The 13,162-nt window shown below is 51.7% G+C and overlaps 1 protein-coding gene across 12 annotated transcripts in view; it reads right to left on the bottom strand.

The window, feature by feature from the left end:
• Positions 1 to 257: 257 nt before the first annotated feature.
• Positions 258 to 13,162, bottom strand: part of SUN1 (Sad1 and UNC84 domain containing 1) — a 43,846-nt gene continuing 30,941 nt past the window's right edge. For 11 of the 12 annotated variants that reach the window (XM_065923634.1, XM_065923637.1, XM_065923638.1 and 8 more), the window contains 9 exons: positions 12,516 to 12,602; positions 11,481 to 11,524; positions 10,088 to 10,223; positions 8,496 to 8,750; positions 7,873 to 7,957; positions 5,398 to 5,513; positions 4,115 to 4,282; positions 2,334 to 2,426; positions 258 to 1,981 (listed from right to left, as the gene is read on the bottom strand). In XM_065923634.1, the coding sequence (XP_065779706.1) occupies positions 1,868 to 1,981; positions 2,334 to 2,426; positions 4,115 to 4,282; positions 5,398 to 5,513; positions 7,873 to 7,957; positions 8,496 to 8,750; positions 10,088 to 10,223; positions 11,481 to 11,524; positions 12,516 to 12,602 (1,098 nt within the window). In that variant the 3' untranslated portion in view covers positions 258 to 1,867. Of the gene's footprint in view, positions 1,982 to 2,333; positions 2,427 to 4,114; positions 4,283 to 5,397; positions 5,589 to 7,872; positions 7,958 to 8,495; positions 8,751 to 10,087; positions 10,224 to 11,480; positions 11,525 to 12,515; positions 12,603 to 13,162 lie in introns of those variants that run through there. The other variant, XM_065923645.1, reaches the window with a different exon arrangement.

The following is a 13,162-nucleotide window of genomic DNA, read 5'->3' as shown; positions in this document are numbered from 1 at the left end:
ATCCCGCCGCTGTCTGCTCGCGGATGGTCCGTGGGAAACCCGGGAAACGCGGAGACATGTCTGCGACTGGGGCGCGCGCCGCCAGGGGGACGCGCACGGCGGACGCACGCGTGCCGCGAGGCTGGCTGCCCGACGACGAAAGGGTCGGGCCAGGGGTCGCTCAACGCGCTGGGTCTCCCTCATCGCCCGGGGCAGAGACGAAGCAGGTAGAGAAAAGAAACATACTGTTTATTATTACTTTGAAATGTCACATGCACTTTTAAAAATTAAAACTCTTTTATTTAAACATTTCGGTAGCGTCTTACCAATTTGGTGGCAGCAAAGAAGCTCTACCAAAGACAAGTATGTTGAAAAGCATTTACAAAAATACATTGCACAAAGTCCTGTCTCGCATCTTTAAAAATAAATATTCAAAATATTTCCACCCCATTTCCCAAATTTAGCTTTATAGGAAATTTTGATTTATATATTTATCCTGTAATATATGAAACATATGTATATATTTTATCCAACTTAACTGCATAGGCATTAGTTTCAATTCTAACAAGAGTGAAAAAAAATGCTAGTTTATGTAGTTTTTGTATATTTGAGGACTGTTGTGCAATATACATAAAACTCTTCAGAAAACCAGTCAGCACCATCATTTTGTCTTTTTCTGAAAATACAACATTTATGGTACACCAAAAAACTGTCTTAACCCAAAAAAACTTAAATAATTTTTAAGGTAAAACATCTGTAACTTTAAGTGCCTTGCAGATACCTCATTTATAAAGTCTGCTCAGTAAAATAGTCTAAATATTAAATATTAATTATAACCAAAACAAAGAGAATGGCCAAGTCGTAATAAAAGGCAAATCCAACCAGAGCCAGTACAAAGTGCTGCTGTAAGAAAAACATCACCAAATGTCCTGGTTTCATGAATTTGCCACATGGGACAATCTTCTTTAATAACTGTAAGTGGAATAAAAACATAAGCCTCTGAAAGACAGAGCATGTTAGTGTTCGTTCGCTTTTCAGCAAAATTCAAAACAAAACCTGAAAATATCCAAAAGATTGGATTTCTTGGTTCCTATTCATAGTGTGAAGTGAAACTGTAGGGAGAATCCGATGGGATGAGCCCAGTGGAGACCTGAGAACTCTATTTACATGTCTGTGTAGATCCAGACCATCCCCTCTCGAATCAGACACACTTCAAACCTGCAACACAGGGAAACTCTCCAGGGTTCCTGAATGGATGATGGAAAATCCTTCTCAGTGGTGGAACACACGAAGCAGGAAATCCCATTTCCATTACTTCCGCACCTGGTGATACTAAAGAACCACTTTTGCCAACAGAGGAGTATCTCACCCTAAAGGAAGGGAGTTCAGCTCTCAGCTTTGGTGACACCGTTCTTCCTTGAAAGACGTGTGCTGGGTTGAACACATATCTGCTCCCAAAGGCCCTTTCAAAGGGGCCAGTGAAGGCTGCTGTCAAGGCTTCAAGAACACTCCAAATTTTCTAACTTTCTTTGCTTTGTTCCTGATGTCAAGCAAATAGTTTTATGTTCAAAATCAATTCCCCCCCACCCCCCAAAAATAAGTGTCTGTGTGAACCATACATTCAAATGAATTTCCAGAGACCACCTGCAGCTGGCCGGTCTCTGAGCCCAAGTAGTCAGCATGCAGTGTTTCCTGGGGACAGAATAGCAAGCTGGGCATGTGAAGCTGGTCAGCATTCATCACTTCTACCCTGTGTTCTGCTGGCAGTCGGTACGTTTATTTCAGGGGTGAATTAATGCTGCACTCTCTATGCCTGAGTCCATGAAGGATTCCAGTGTTCCAGGCTGTCCAGTATATACAAAATGTACAAGGATAGTGAGTCATCTCTTTACTTGATAGGCTCTCCATGAACTCTGAACCGGTAAAGACACGTGTATTCAGGATGGCCCCAGTTAGAAAAAATCCGCAGTTCCACTATTTGGAAAGCTGTTTCCGGTTTTTTCTGCAATTGAGGGGAAAAGAGAAAAATCACACATTTCATATTAATATGCCCAAGCCCCACCACTTGCCCAGCTATGAGACGAGATAAGTAGCCAAGTTGGAGATTAAGCTTTTAACATGAATTATATTATTATAGGACACAAAGTTCAGGTCATTACGTATGGCACATTTGTGCAGAACAAGTTCCATACTAAACAGGCTCATTCTAGAACAGAGAAGCTAGGAAGCTCGGGTCCACTTGGTCAGAGGCTGGCCCTCACGCCCCGTGGACAGTTCTGTTAAGTATCTGTGGGTCCTGAGGCCGGAACTGTGGCAAGGGACCCCGGAATGCGCAGGAAGTGCGAGGTCCTTACCGGGGCCACGAACATCTGGAGTGATTCCCCTTCCTGATCGTAGGTGAACCGTCCCAGGAGCTGCCCTTCTTCCTGATACTCGTTTTCTAACCCCTGAAACAGAACCATCTAGTTACTAAATAAAGGGAGAAGACAGTGAGGTAGTGGGGGGGGGGAGGGGGGGATTATGTTTCCATTAAAGCAGGGAGAAGCGCCCAGGAAGGCTTGCTGTGTGCTGGGCATTTTGTTAAGGGCTTCTCACAGACCACAAAGCCTGTGAAGCGGGCATTATTTTCCCATTATATAGATCAGGAAAACTGAGGCTGGGAGTGGGCACGCTAACCAGGCAGCAGACCACACTCAACAGCCACATGGCCCACTGTTGCCCTCCACACTCCAGTGGAACCCAGGGCACCTGAGGCGTGTGGGAAAGGAGAACAGGCCAGCAGAGTGTGGTAGGCTCACTGCCAGAAAGAGGATGGTGGGCGCCAGGGGCTGAGGGACGGGAGTCAGTGTCTGTGCAGACAGTCTCCGTTTGAGATGAGGGAGCTCTGGACATGACGGTGGTGACGGCTTTTCACAGGGTGAATGTGCCTAATGCCCCTGAACTGCACACTCATAGATGGTTAAGATGCTAAGTTTACGTTCTGTGTATTTTACCACAATAAAGAAGTAACCAGTAGGAAACAAGTGACTATTTAGATGTCTGTTTCATAAAAGGAAAAAGAACTTTCTAGGTGCAAAAATGCCATGGAAGAAATTACAGGTAATGAGCAGGTGTAACTAAATATGGAATTAAGACTGACAGTAGGAAGTATATCTGTAACAGAATGACTCATGATCAATATTTTTATATTAGAAAGCTAAAATATTCATAAGGAAACTAAGATACCAAAAGATACATGGATAAAAACAAACCAGACTCTACAAAAAAAGGAAACATGCATGTGCAATACACAGTCATGAAGATTAAAACAAGAACCATCAGGTTAGTGGGGATTTAAAAAAAAGACTCAGAAAGGGAACCACGAGATGAGGAATGCCTCTCATACTAACAACACATGCTGTCTAATGAATCAAAGGCCCCTCGTACCCCCGAAACATCACCGCCTGAGTGTCTTTCTGAGGAGTCACTGAAGAGGGAAGGCAGCTTTGGGGAAGCTGGCACATGGACAGGGGCACTGGGGAAGCGACCCAGTGCGCAGTGGCAGGAGGTGATGCTCCAGTGTATCCAGGTGTCAGATGCTGCTAAAATGCGTACAGTGACATTCACTGCCATGAACAAATTATTAGGGTCAATTTGCTTTTTTAAGGTAGGAAGTGAAATTTTATGAATGGTGTTGTCTCAAACTGTGCACTTCTTTTTGCCAAGCTACGCAGCTTGTGGGATCTTACTTTCCAACTGGGGCCTGGGCCCGTCAGTGGAAGCACCGCCTATCCGTTGGACGGCGGGGAATTCCCTCAACTGTGTGTGTTATGGGAAAATGCCAGTGTTAATGGTGACTGCTGAGGTGCTGGGATCTGGGTGTCCTTTTCCCAGTACCCTCACCATGTCCTCACACCGGAATCAGAACAGACTCCACGCTGAGCAGACGAGAGGCGAGTCCTCCCACAGCCTCCCTCCCTGGAAAAGTCTGGGAACGTCTCCCTCCATGTTTACTGGATACTCAGAGGTCAGCGGGCAGAGGGGAGGATGCAAGGGGTGACGCTGGCAGTATACTCGCGTCCCAGCCTTCTTAGGGCTCATCTTTGGAAGAGTCTCTGAGGGCTGAGGTGGGGTCTCGGGGTTTGGGTGCACTCACGAAAACCGCGAAGTCCTTGGGGGCGCTGGTGATGCTGCCCGTGGGTGACAGCGCTTTCGGTATGTGCTCCAGGGTGAAGGCGGTCGGGTGGATCGTCATTGACAGCCTCACCACCAGATACCCCTGGGAGCCTTTGAATGCCCAGCAGTTCCCTGGGTAGATGTCAGGCTGAGGAAAGGCAAACACTAACACTTAAAAGCTGAACAAGCTCCTAACCACTCGAAAAACAGGAGTAGTGAGAGAAAAGACTGGTTAATGTTGAAAAAACAAACCATAGAATTTTTGTTGGTAAGAAACGGTCATACGAAAGACCAAAAACAGGAAGTGAGGAAAGGCACCCGTGACTTCATCCTGAAGGGCCACGTACACAGTGCGAGGCGACGCCCAGTGGGTGAGCCTGAGAACAGGCGGCACGCGGCACTGTGAGCGCCTCGGACACAGGGGGACTCCCTGTCCCCAGGGCAACGCGAAAACCACAATTTAAGCAATACCTATGCCCATCCCTCACCTAGCAGACAGACAGTAATCCCTACCAGACAAAACCTGCTGTATGCTCTGGGGATGCACAGCCCGCACGCCAAGCCCAGAGCAGCGAGACGCAGCCCCGGCATCACGGAGCAGACCATGCACGCAGCCACCCTCCGGCTGAACAGAGCGCCCACGTTCACGCCCTGTGTCTGGGGACAGCCCCAGACGACAGAGGCGGAGCACTCCCCTGAGAGAGGGCTTGTACTGCGGTGGAGGAGCCTGAAGCCCTCGCCTGGGGCCTCCTCTCCAGAGGCCAAGACCACCCCCCCGTCCATCCCTGTGTTCATCTCTGCCTCTCCAAGTGCCCCAGCCGCCCGCCCTGTGCCTGGGGCTCCGGGTCCCCGGCAGGGTCGTTCCCGCCTGCAGAAAGGCCAGGCTCCCCAGGGGCAAGCCAGGCTGTGCCCTCAGACAGGCCTGGGTCTGAGCCGTAGGGGACACCCCCGAGAGACAGTGAAGCCCAGCACGGGACGGCACGGGTAGCCTCGCCTGCCCCAAGTCCAGAAACAAGGAGAGCCAGCAGAGGCGTCAGAAATCGCCTCTGAGCGAGCGGGGACGGTAGGGACCGAGAGGTGCGCGACTCTGCTCCTGGGTCTGGGGCCGCTGCGCGAGGCACACCCTGGACCGTGGACTCAGGACTTGCATGCTCCAGCCTGCACCTTTGTGGAAGTGGAACGCACACACCCCCAAACGGTCACAGCTGCACCACAACTGCTCAAGGCCGGGACATGCATGCGGCAGCCCAGAAGCCTGCTCACCTGGATGGCCACGCGGGGCGACTGGGAGAAGTACCAGAGCGGCACGCCGAACAGGCTGATGAGTGCAGTCTTGGTCTCGTACGTCTCGGAGCAGCGGGTACTCAAGACGCTCCCCCCTGGAGCAGAGCGGAGACACGACTCAGCATCTCATCCTACTGTTTCGGAAGCAGCATCACTCTCACCTTAGGGATCTGTTTGTAATGTTCTGAAAGTTCTCACGTTTCTAGTCAGGTAAGTAATCTTACATGAAGAGCAGCTCCAGTCTTACTTCTTCAGTATTTATTTACGTGGCTGACGGGGTCTAGACGCAGCACTGGGGAGGTTCGTTCACGGCCGTGCTTGGCCCCCTGGGTGTGGTGCGCAGGCTCCAGTGCTCAGGCCTTGCTGCTCTGCAGCGCGTGGTCTTCCCAGACCAGGGGTCTCACCGGGTCCCCTGCACTGCGAGGTGAGTTGCTAACCACTGGACCACCAGGGAAGCCCCTCCATTCCTAACTTTACTTTTTCCAAATTCAGAGTCCACAGTTCACAAATGTTTTAGGACACACAGTCCTAATGCCAACAAGACACTGGGCTCCCCACCTGCCACGATGAGGGCGGTGACTGAGTGAACTACTGTTCTCATTTTAAAATAAAGAATGACGAATCTAACCAGGCATCGGGAGTTCTCAGATGGCCTACTTACTGCTGAGGTAATGGGCAGTGTCTGCTAACAGGACAGGACTTCTCTTTGGAAATAAACAGAAATGTCCTGAAGTAGATAGTGGTGACCTTGTAACAGGATAAGTATGCTAAATGCCACCCAACTGTACACTTGAAAATGGTGAAGTCTGTTATATGAATTATATCTCAATAACTGTAATAATAAAAAGTGTTAAAAAAAATAAAGTCCAGTTTGTCTCTCAGTAGGAAATGGGATAGGATGTTGGTGTCAAAACAAGTTGGCATGGAAAGAAATATCAACTAAAATAAACTACAAAGGAAACAAGTGCGTGATTAATAAATCCAAGCAGTCCCGAGCCGTCTGTCTGCTAGGACCAGTGGCGCCTCAGCTGGCTGCACGCCACCACCCCGGGGACACCGGCAGATGCAGCCCCGGCCCCTCTTGGGGCTTCTCACCTCTGAACAGAAGAGGTGCACATGGGACAGAATTTTAAACAAGAAAATAACGTGATTTTGATCTAGCTGATCAGCAGGTCCAAACTTCTGAATTCTTTTTAAAATATCTTATTCTCCATCTAAAAAAGTGTCTCCTTAAATACAGTGACTCAGTTTTTTCACTTAGGAAGAGTCAATAAATGCTTTTGCTCAGTAACAGAACATTCAGTTCAGCCTTCTGGGGATGATGAGAATTCTGAATCAGTGACATACTAACCTGTGAAGACTTACACCTCTAAGAAAACATGGTAACTACTGGTCCCATCGAACTGGTAAAAATCACGTGCTGTCTCTGAGTTGTGAAAGTTCCCTCAGAAACCACTGAATTTCAAAACACAAAACTAAAATCACTGAATATTCTGAAACAGTCATTCTAAACAAAAGACACACAAGGAGCAGCTGGGCGCCTCACTGCTTTCCGATGCTGGAAGAACCTGACTGCCTCTGGCAGGAACAGTAGCCCCGAGAGGGTGAGTAAGGGGAGGCCCACGGCACCCCCAGCCCTGCCCTCAGCCTGCCAACTGCCCTCACCCCTCCCACAGGTCCTCACATGGTTAATGATGTGTGTCAAGAACCTCCTTTCCTCCAAGAGACCCTAAACATTCAGAAAACCAGGATTTTCTCCAACGCGTCTGGTGCCAAATGCTCCCTGAACTGACGTGATGTCACTCCCATTTTCACACGCATCCCCATGTGTGATCCCAGGTGCTGTCCTGCAGGTCACTGAGGGTTGGTGACAGAGGGCCATGGACATGCTGCCTCGCTGAACCACAGGCTGGCTCTTCCAGCACACCTGGCCCGGGGCCACGGCCAGGCAGCACCTCCGACTGGCCTTCCTGAGAAGCCGGAACAGTGCCCATCCTTTCTACCCACCAGCTGTGGCTTCTGACACGGTAACGGCCATTGTTCTGTCATCTGTCTCCCCCTTGGAGGGGAGGTTCTGGGGGGCAAGGACTGTCCGATTCACTGTTGTGTCCCTGATGCCCCCAATGGGCCCTGCACGTGGCTGACAGGGAGCACTATTGTCCTGAGAAACAGTCTGAAAAATGCTCTACAGTCAGTGGACTTCGATACCTTAAAAAACCCACACGCTTTACAACACACAAGACTGTAAGTGAATAATCAGTAGTTCTGGGGTTCTGCTGCGGCCTGTCAGCTGGGACATGCCTGGAGTGCCGCTCCCCCCCAGGCCGCGCTCCGGGGAGCCGGCGTGTCTCCACCAGACCGCAGGGGCGCACCTGGAGGACCGCTCCCCGTCAGGCTGTTGCGCACTCGCCCACGTCCCCGCCCCTGCCCTTGGCTGAGGAGTCGGGCACTCACCCCCGGACTCCAGGGCGAAGTCCACCATGCCCGTCTTGTCCTGGGAGTACAGCTTCAGGGCATTGTTCACGATGACCCGTGCTTGCTGGGCAGAGGCGGCGCCCACAGGAGCAGAGACAAGACTCGTGTTAGTGACAGAGACAGACTTTCAGTGAGCTCTATGTGGGGCATCTCAGCAACGCCAGACTTGAGTCCTGCTTGTGACCACGGGGACCCTGGCGAGGGGGCCAAAGCCAGACACCCGGGCTCAGACACGGCACAAAAGGCTCAGAGCCAGAACCCCTGGTGCCGTAGAAAGTGGACAAGCAAGGGCTAGCATTAGAGATGGTAACTGGGACTGCACTGTGGGAAATTTTTGTGTAATTCCAGAAGGTATGTGGCTACCAGGTAGACAAAATCTTTGGGACAAAAAGATTAATGAAGTATGAAGTGTAACACTTCCAAGAAGTAGTCTGACAATAGGAAACCTACTTTCCCCACACCCACCCAGAGCTAAGCACTTTTTACACCATCGCCACATCCTTAAGGAACCATCGTCAGAACAGGACATCAGCATCTGCCAGCTTAATACCTACATGGGCAGTTTCATCACCATGTGACTTAAACGTTCCTTGTCTACTCACCGCTTCTGTTATTCCCGAAATGCCTGCTCCGCTCACAGCAGACACTACAGTTTCGGAGGTCGGCATCTCTCTTGTCACAGAAATGTGGTGTGTGATGTTCCTCAGAATCTGCAGCTCTAAATCTCGTAGCAAAACCTGCACGTCATCCTTGCTCACAAACTGAGCAGACAGCTTCCGGAGCAGCCAGTCGACAGAAGCATCGTGCTCATCTCCAGAGAACATGAGTCTGAGCGCCTCTCTGATTTGGACATCCACCTAGAAACATCATTGGCGACTGTCATGTGAATGTACTGTTTTAGACGAATCTTTCCGACTCTCCACTCAGTCACCTTAGATACCCTGGAAGGACCACACAGCTGATCAAAACCCACGGCAGAAACGCGACACAGTTTCTCCTTTCATACAAAACTTAAGAACCCTCCAAAGATACTGGGACACACTCAAGGGGCAGGGACAGAGGAAAGCAAGTCTGGGTGCTCTGGGTGCTGGAGGGGGCCCTGCCCCAGGTGAGGTGCAGAGACGACGGGGCCCCAGCTTCAAATTCAGTCTGAGAAGCTAACAATCCCATACACAACTGCAGATGTGACTTTACGCAGGGAGGAAGTATCTCGGTGCGGTTTATACACAGACACCCGGGAAAGCGCAGCTCCTGTCACGCCGCAAGCCAGTGACCTCCCCATCTACCTCCCCATCTGCGCACTTTGCAATGTTCACCACGCATGTCAGCCGCCGCCCCGCCTCGGGCCACCTCAGCACTAACGTCACAACTCTGCATGCGTGTCCACGGCCCCACGTGGGCTCTTTCACCTCTGCACCCGAGTCCCCAGAGTGGGGCTGCTTGTCTTTGAGACAAAGTCTCTGCGGCCCATGGCCGTCTCAGGGCCTTCCCCCAGGAGGCTGCAGGCCCCTGTCCCCCAGGCCCCCTGCAGGGACGGTCATCACCCCGCCAACCTGAGGATCGAGGAGCAGGTGTTCCCGCAACCTGCCACCCATTCAGGGAGACAGGTCGCCTGCCAGGCTGGGCTGCATCTAGCGTCTGACTGAAAACATACGGCTTCAGGGCTTTAACAGTCCTATTTTAACGCAGCTGTTGTGTGCTGTGAAACAGTACACTGTTACAGTTACAGCTGTTTATGTACTTATCGGTGTTTATCAGCCTCAGGGCTCCCGGCACCACAGACCTACCCGCCCCCCGCCTGCCTGCCCAGCTCGGCAGCGTCAGTGCTCTCACCGCCCACGGCTCTAAGCGTAGGGGCTTCTGCTTCTGCGTGAGGAAGGGCGGCCCTGATCCAACGTCCTGACGCGCGGATGTGAGGCATGTGCGTCTGCTCTGGGGACAGACAAACTGCCCCCCCAACCCACACACAGGCGCGCCCTCGGAGGGAAAGATAGGCCAGCACCCACACCTCGTGTCACTGGAATGGAGGGAATTCGAGGGGAGCTGAATTTTTAATTATTTCATTTAAAATGTTCAAGAAACTTCAAATAAAGTTAAAATAAAATGTTTAAAGAAAGTTGAAATTAAAAAAACTTAAGGCACCAACTCAGTGTTTTTATTTTCCGTGACAAAACATAAAAACTGAGGCACTGACCTTTTCATGGATGGCCTCCACCTTCTCACAGCTGGCTTGCCCGTGCTGCCAGCTGGAAAAGTCTGCTCTCAGGTGCCCCAGCTCCTGCTCCAGACGCCCGACCAAGGCAAGCAGGCGCTGCTCCTCGCCAGCCCCGCTGCAGGGGAAGGACAACAGCGCCATCAGGGCAGAGGCCCCACTCAGGCAGGCTGGCTGGCAACACCCTCCTGCACCCAGCACAGGGACGGTTCAAGTCAAGGGCCCAGAGGCTGTTCCCACCTCAACGTCCGCACCCGCACACACACCACACACACCTGCCGTCAGCAGCGGTTACACTTCTGTTGGGTGGGGGAGGGCACCTCCTAAACACTATTTAATGTAAAACCTACCTATCTCCTTAAAATTCTGAGACTTCATAAACTCATAAATGAGACTATGTTTATTGGTAATCATCATAAAGTCAAGTATGAATTTTTCATGCTACTGGAAGAGAAAACTAAACAAAAAACATATGGCTTCAGGGTTTTAACAATCCTATTTTAATGCAGCCATTGTATGTTATGAAATGGTAGTGTTATATTTATAGTTGTTTATAGGCAGGAACAGTTGTGGAGATACCAACAGTTCAAATCTCACAAGAGTGCCCTCGGGGGTGAACACTGCAGGGTCTGCACGGTCTGTCAGAGGGGCTTTGACACATAAAGGCCCTGAAGGAGAGTTAAAAGTTCTGCCACTCACATCGTCCTGAGGCCTAAAATCACGACACAGGACCCACAGACACACTGGGGCCAAAGACAGGAAGACTGGAGGTCAGAGCTCCCCACTTGTTCTCTCCCAAGTGAGTTACTGGAGTAACAGAAGGGTAACAAGGGCGGGGAGAGCCCGGGTGACAAAACCAAGGGTGTGAAAAAGCCGGCAGCTCTGAGGTTCACAGGCAAGGGAAGCGCCACGTGGCTGAGGGCATCGGGAAAACGTGCAGAGAAGGAGCAAGCAGGGTGTGATGACCAAACACGGAACTGCTGAGGGCCAGGGCTCAGAGGAGGCCCAGCCGTGCTGCAGCCACCTCCTCGAGGGCTGCCGCGCTGCAGTGCCCCGGGGCGAGCAGAGAACCCGGCAGGAGGCCCACCGCACCCGGCCGTGAGCCCGCGGCCGCTCCTTACCCCGGGGTGGCCCTCCAAGCCGCGACCAGGGAGGGAGGCTCCCCAGAGCACACGGCCCCGCATCTTTGGTGTGGCGTGGAGGTGGATGGCAACAAGCCTCCCCCAGCCTCCTCCATCCTCAGGTGCCTTGAGAGCCTCCCAGGAAGACAGCGGCTGGAGCTGACACAGCCCGCCACTCCTGTGCTGAGACGGTGTGGCCCACGGGACACCGAGGAGGCCAGATGGCGGGAGAGGAATTATGTGAAACGTCCTACCTGACTGTTCTTAGCCTGGCCTGCTCTAGCTCCTTCTGGATGGCCTAAAATGATTGAGAAACAATGTTTAAATACACAAGTTATGCACCAACTTTCCAGGAAGTCACATACATGACTACATACATGTAAACAGAAACAAATACACATTTTATCTGGGATTCTCCCCCTTAATTTAAAGCCCAGCCTAGGCTGCTGGTAGGCAGGTGAGGGATGTTTACTTTACTTTTCACAACAGACTTTAAAAGACACATAGTGTCCATTCAGCGAGGCACACAGTCCACCTGGGAGCAGCCTGACAGATTTTCAAACTGAGCAAGCAGCTCCTATAACCAGTACCCAGGCCATGAAGCCAGACTCCGCCAGCCCCACCAAGTGTCCTAAGCGTGGCAGGGCGCGGAGGAGCAGATTTGCACACGACGCTGTGCCTCGTTAACATGGTTTGCTCACAGCCGTGCAGGCACAGCTGGACAGAGGCCCTGCTCTGCGGCGGCAGCGACACGAGCGTGGGACGGCCGCGGACACTTCCAATCGACGAGCAACGCAAACTGCCGCCTCGGATGCTGTCTGCGGCCAGCCCCACCCCAAGGACTAAGGTCTGCCCTGAAGCAGCAGCTCCTCCCCCACCTCCGCGACACCTGACGAGGCCAGACTTTCCCCCAGAAAATCCTCTGCAGACAGGTCAGAGCGCTGCTCCTTCTCCCCCCGGTCCACGGACACCGTCCCCCGAGGAGGCAGGAGGCAGCGAGTAGAGCCGTCCCCACCCCACACCTGGCTCAGACCCTTCCCCTCGAAAAGACAGCTGTGAGCCCGTGAGCCAGACATACGTGGGAAGCACTAGAACCACACTGGAACCGCCCAGGAGAAGGGGGAGCAGCCAGAGATACTGCTCTTTAGGCTCATGAGGGATGGCAGCAAACGCCCTAGAGCAGCGCCTTCAGAGTGGCTGGGGATGTGGACAGTCACTGCTGACTGCTGACTTTTGTCAAGGAAACCGCGACGCGGGGGCTAAAAGTGAAAGATCAAGTGTATGAATACCTCAGATCTTTCTGTCAGTTCTCCAAGTACATCTTCCAGGCTGGAGATGCGCAATTCATGCTCTTGGTGAAGTGTCACATAGTTGGTCTTGAAAGGGAAAATGAATGAAAAATGGCAGAGAAAATTAAGCAGCAAGTAAACCCAAACCTGTCAGCCAGGCCATGCCGTTCCTCCACAGCACCCCGCAAGGAGGACATCCTCTCGGGTCTAAGTTCAGACGTCTGAAACCTGCCCTATGGTGGTTCTGAGGAAAATGGACTGACAATCCTTTCTTTGAGAAGCAAACAGATGAGACATGAAACATATATATATATATATATATATAAACTCATGGCTCCATAAGGACTAGTAGCTGCTCTTAACTATCTCATGATCTTGAGATATTTGAAATAACAGATTTGAGCAAATTTTCAGTTCAGCGACAGTAAGATTTCATGCAATTGTGTGCGATCCACTCACGAAAAAAAATGCAGGCCAGGGACAGCCACGTGTCCAGCTGCAGCCTGCCCGCCATCCTGGGAGACACCCACAGGCCCCTCCGCCTGCCCCACCCTGTCCTCATGGGGCTTCTCCTCGGGAGTGTCCGGAGCACCAGAGCGCCGGCCGCTGCCCTCCCCGCAGCACCCACCACAGGGCCCTCCTGATCC

Source organism: Muntiacus reevesi, chromosome 2, assembly GCF_963930625.1.
Source record: "Muntiacus reevesi chromosome 2, mMunRee1.1, whole genome shotgun sequence".
Classification (NCBI taxonomy): Eukaryota; Metazoa; Chordata; class Mammalia; order Artiodactyla; family Cervidae; genus Muntiacus; species Muntiacus reevesi.
This window is presented reverse-complemented; position numbering and strand designations above follow the sequence as displayed.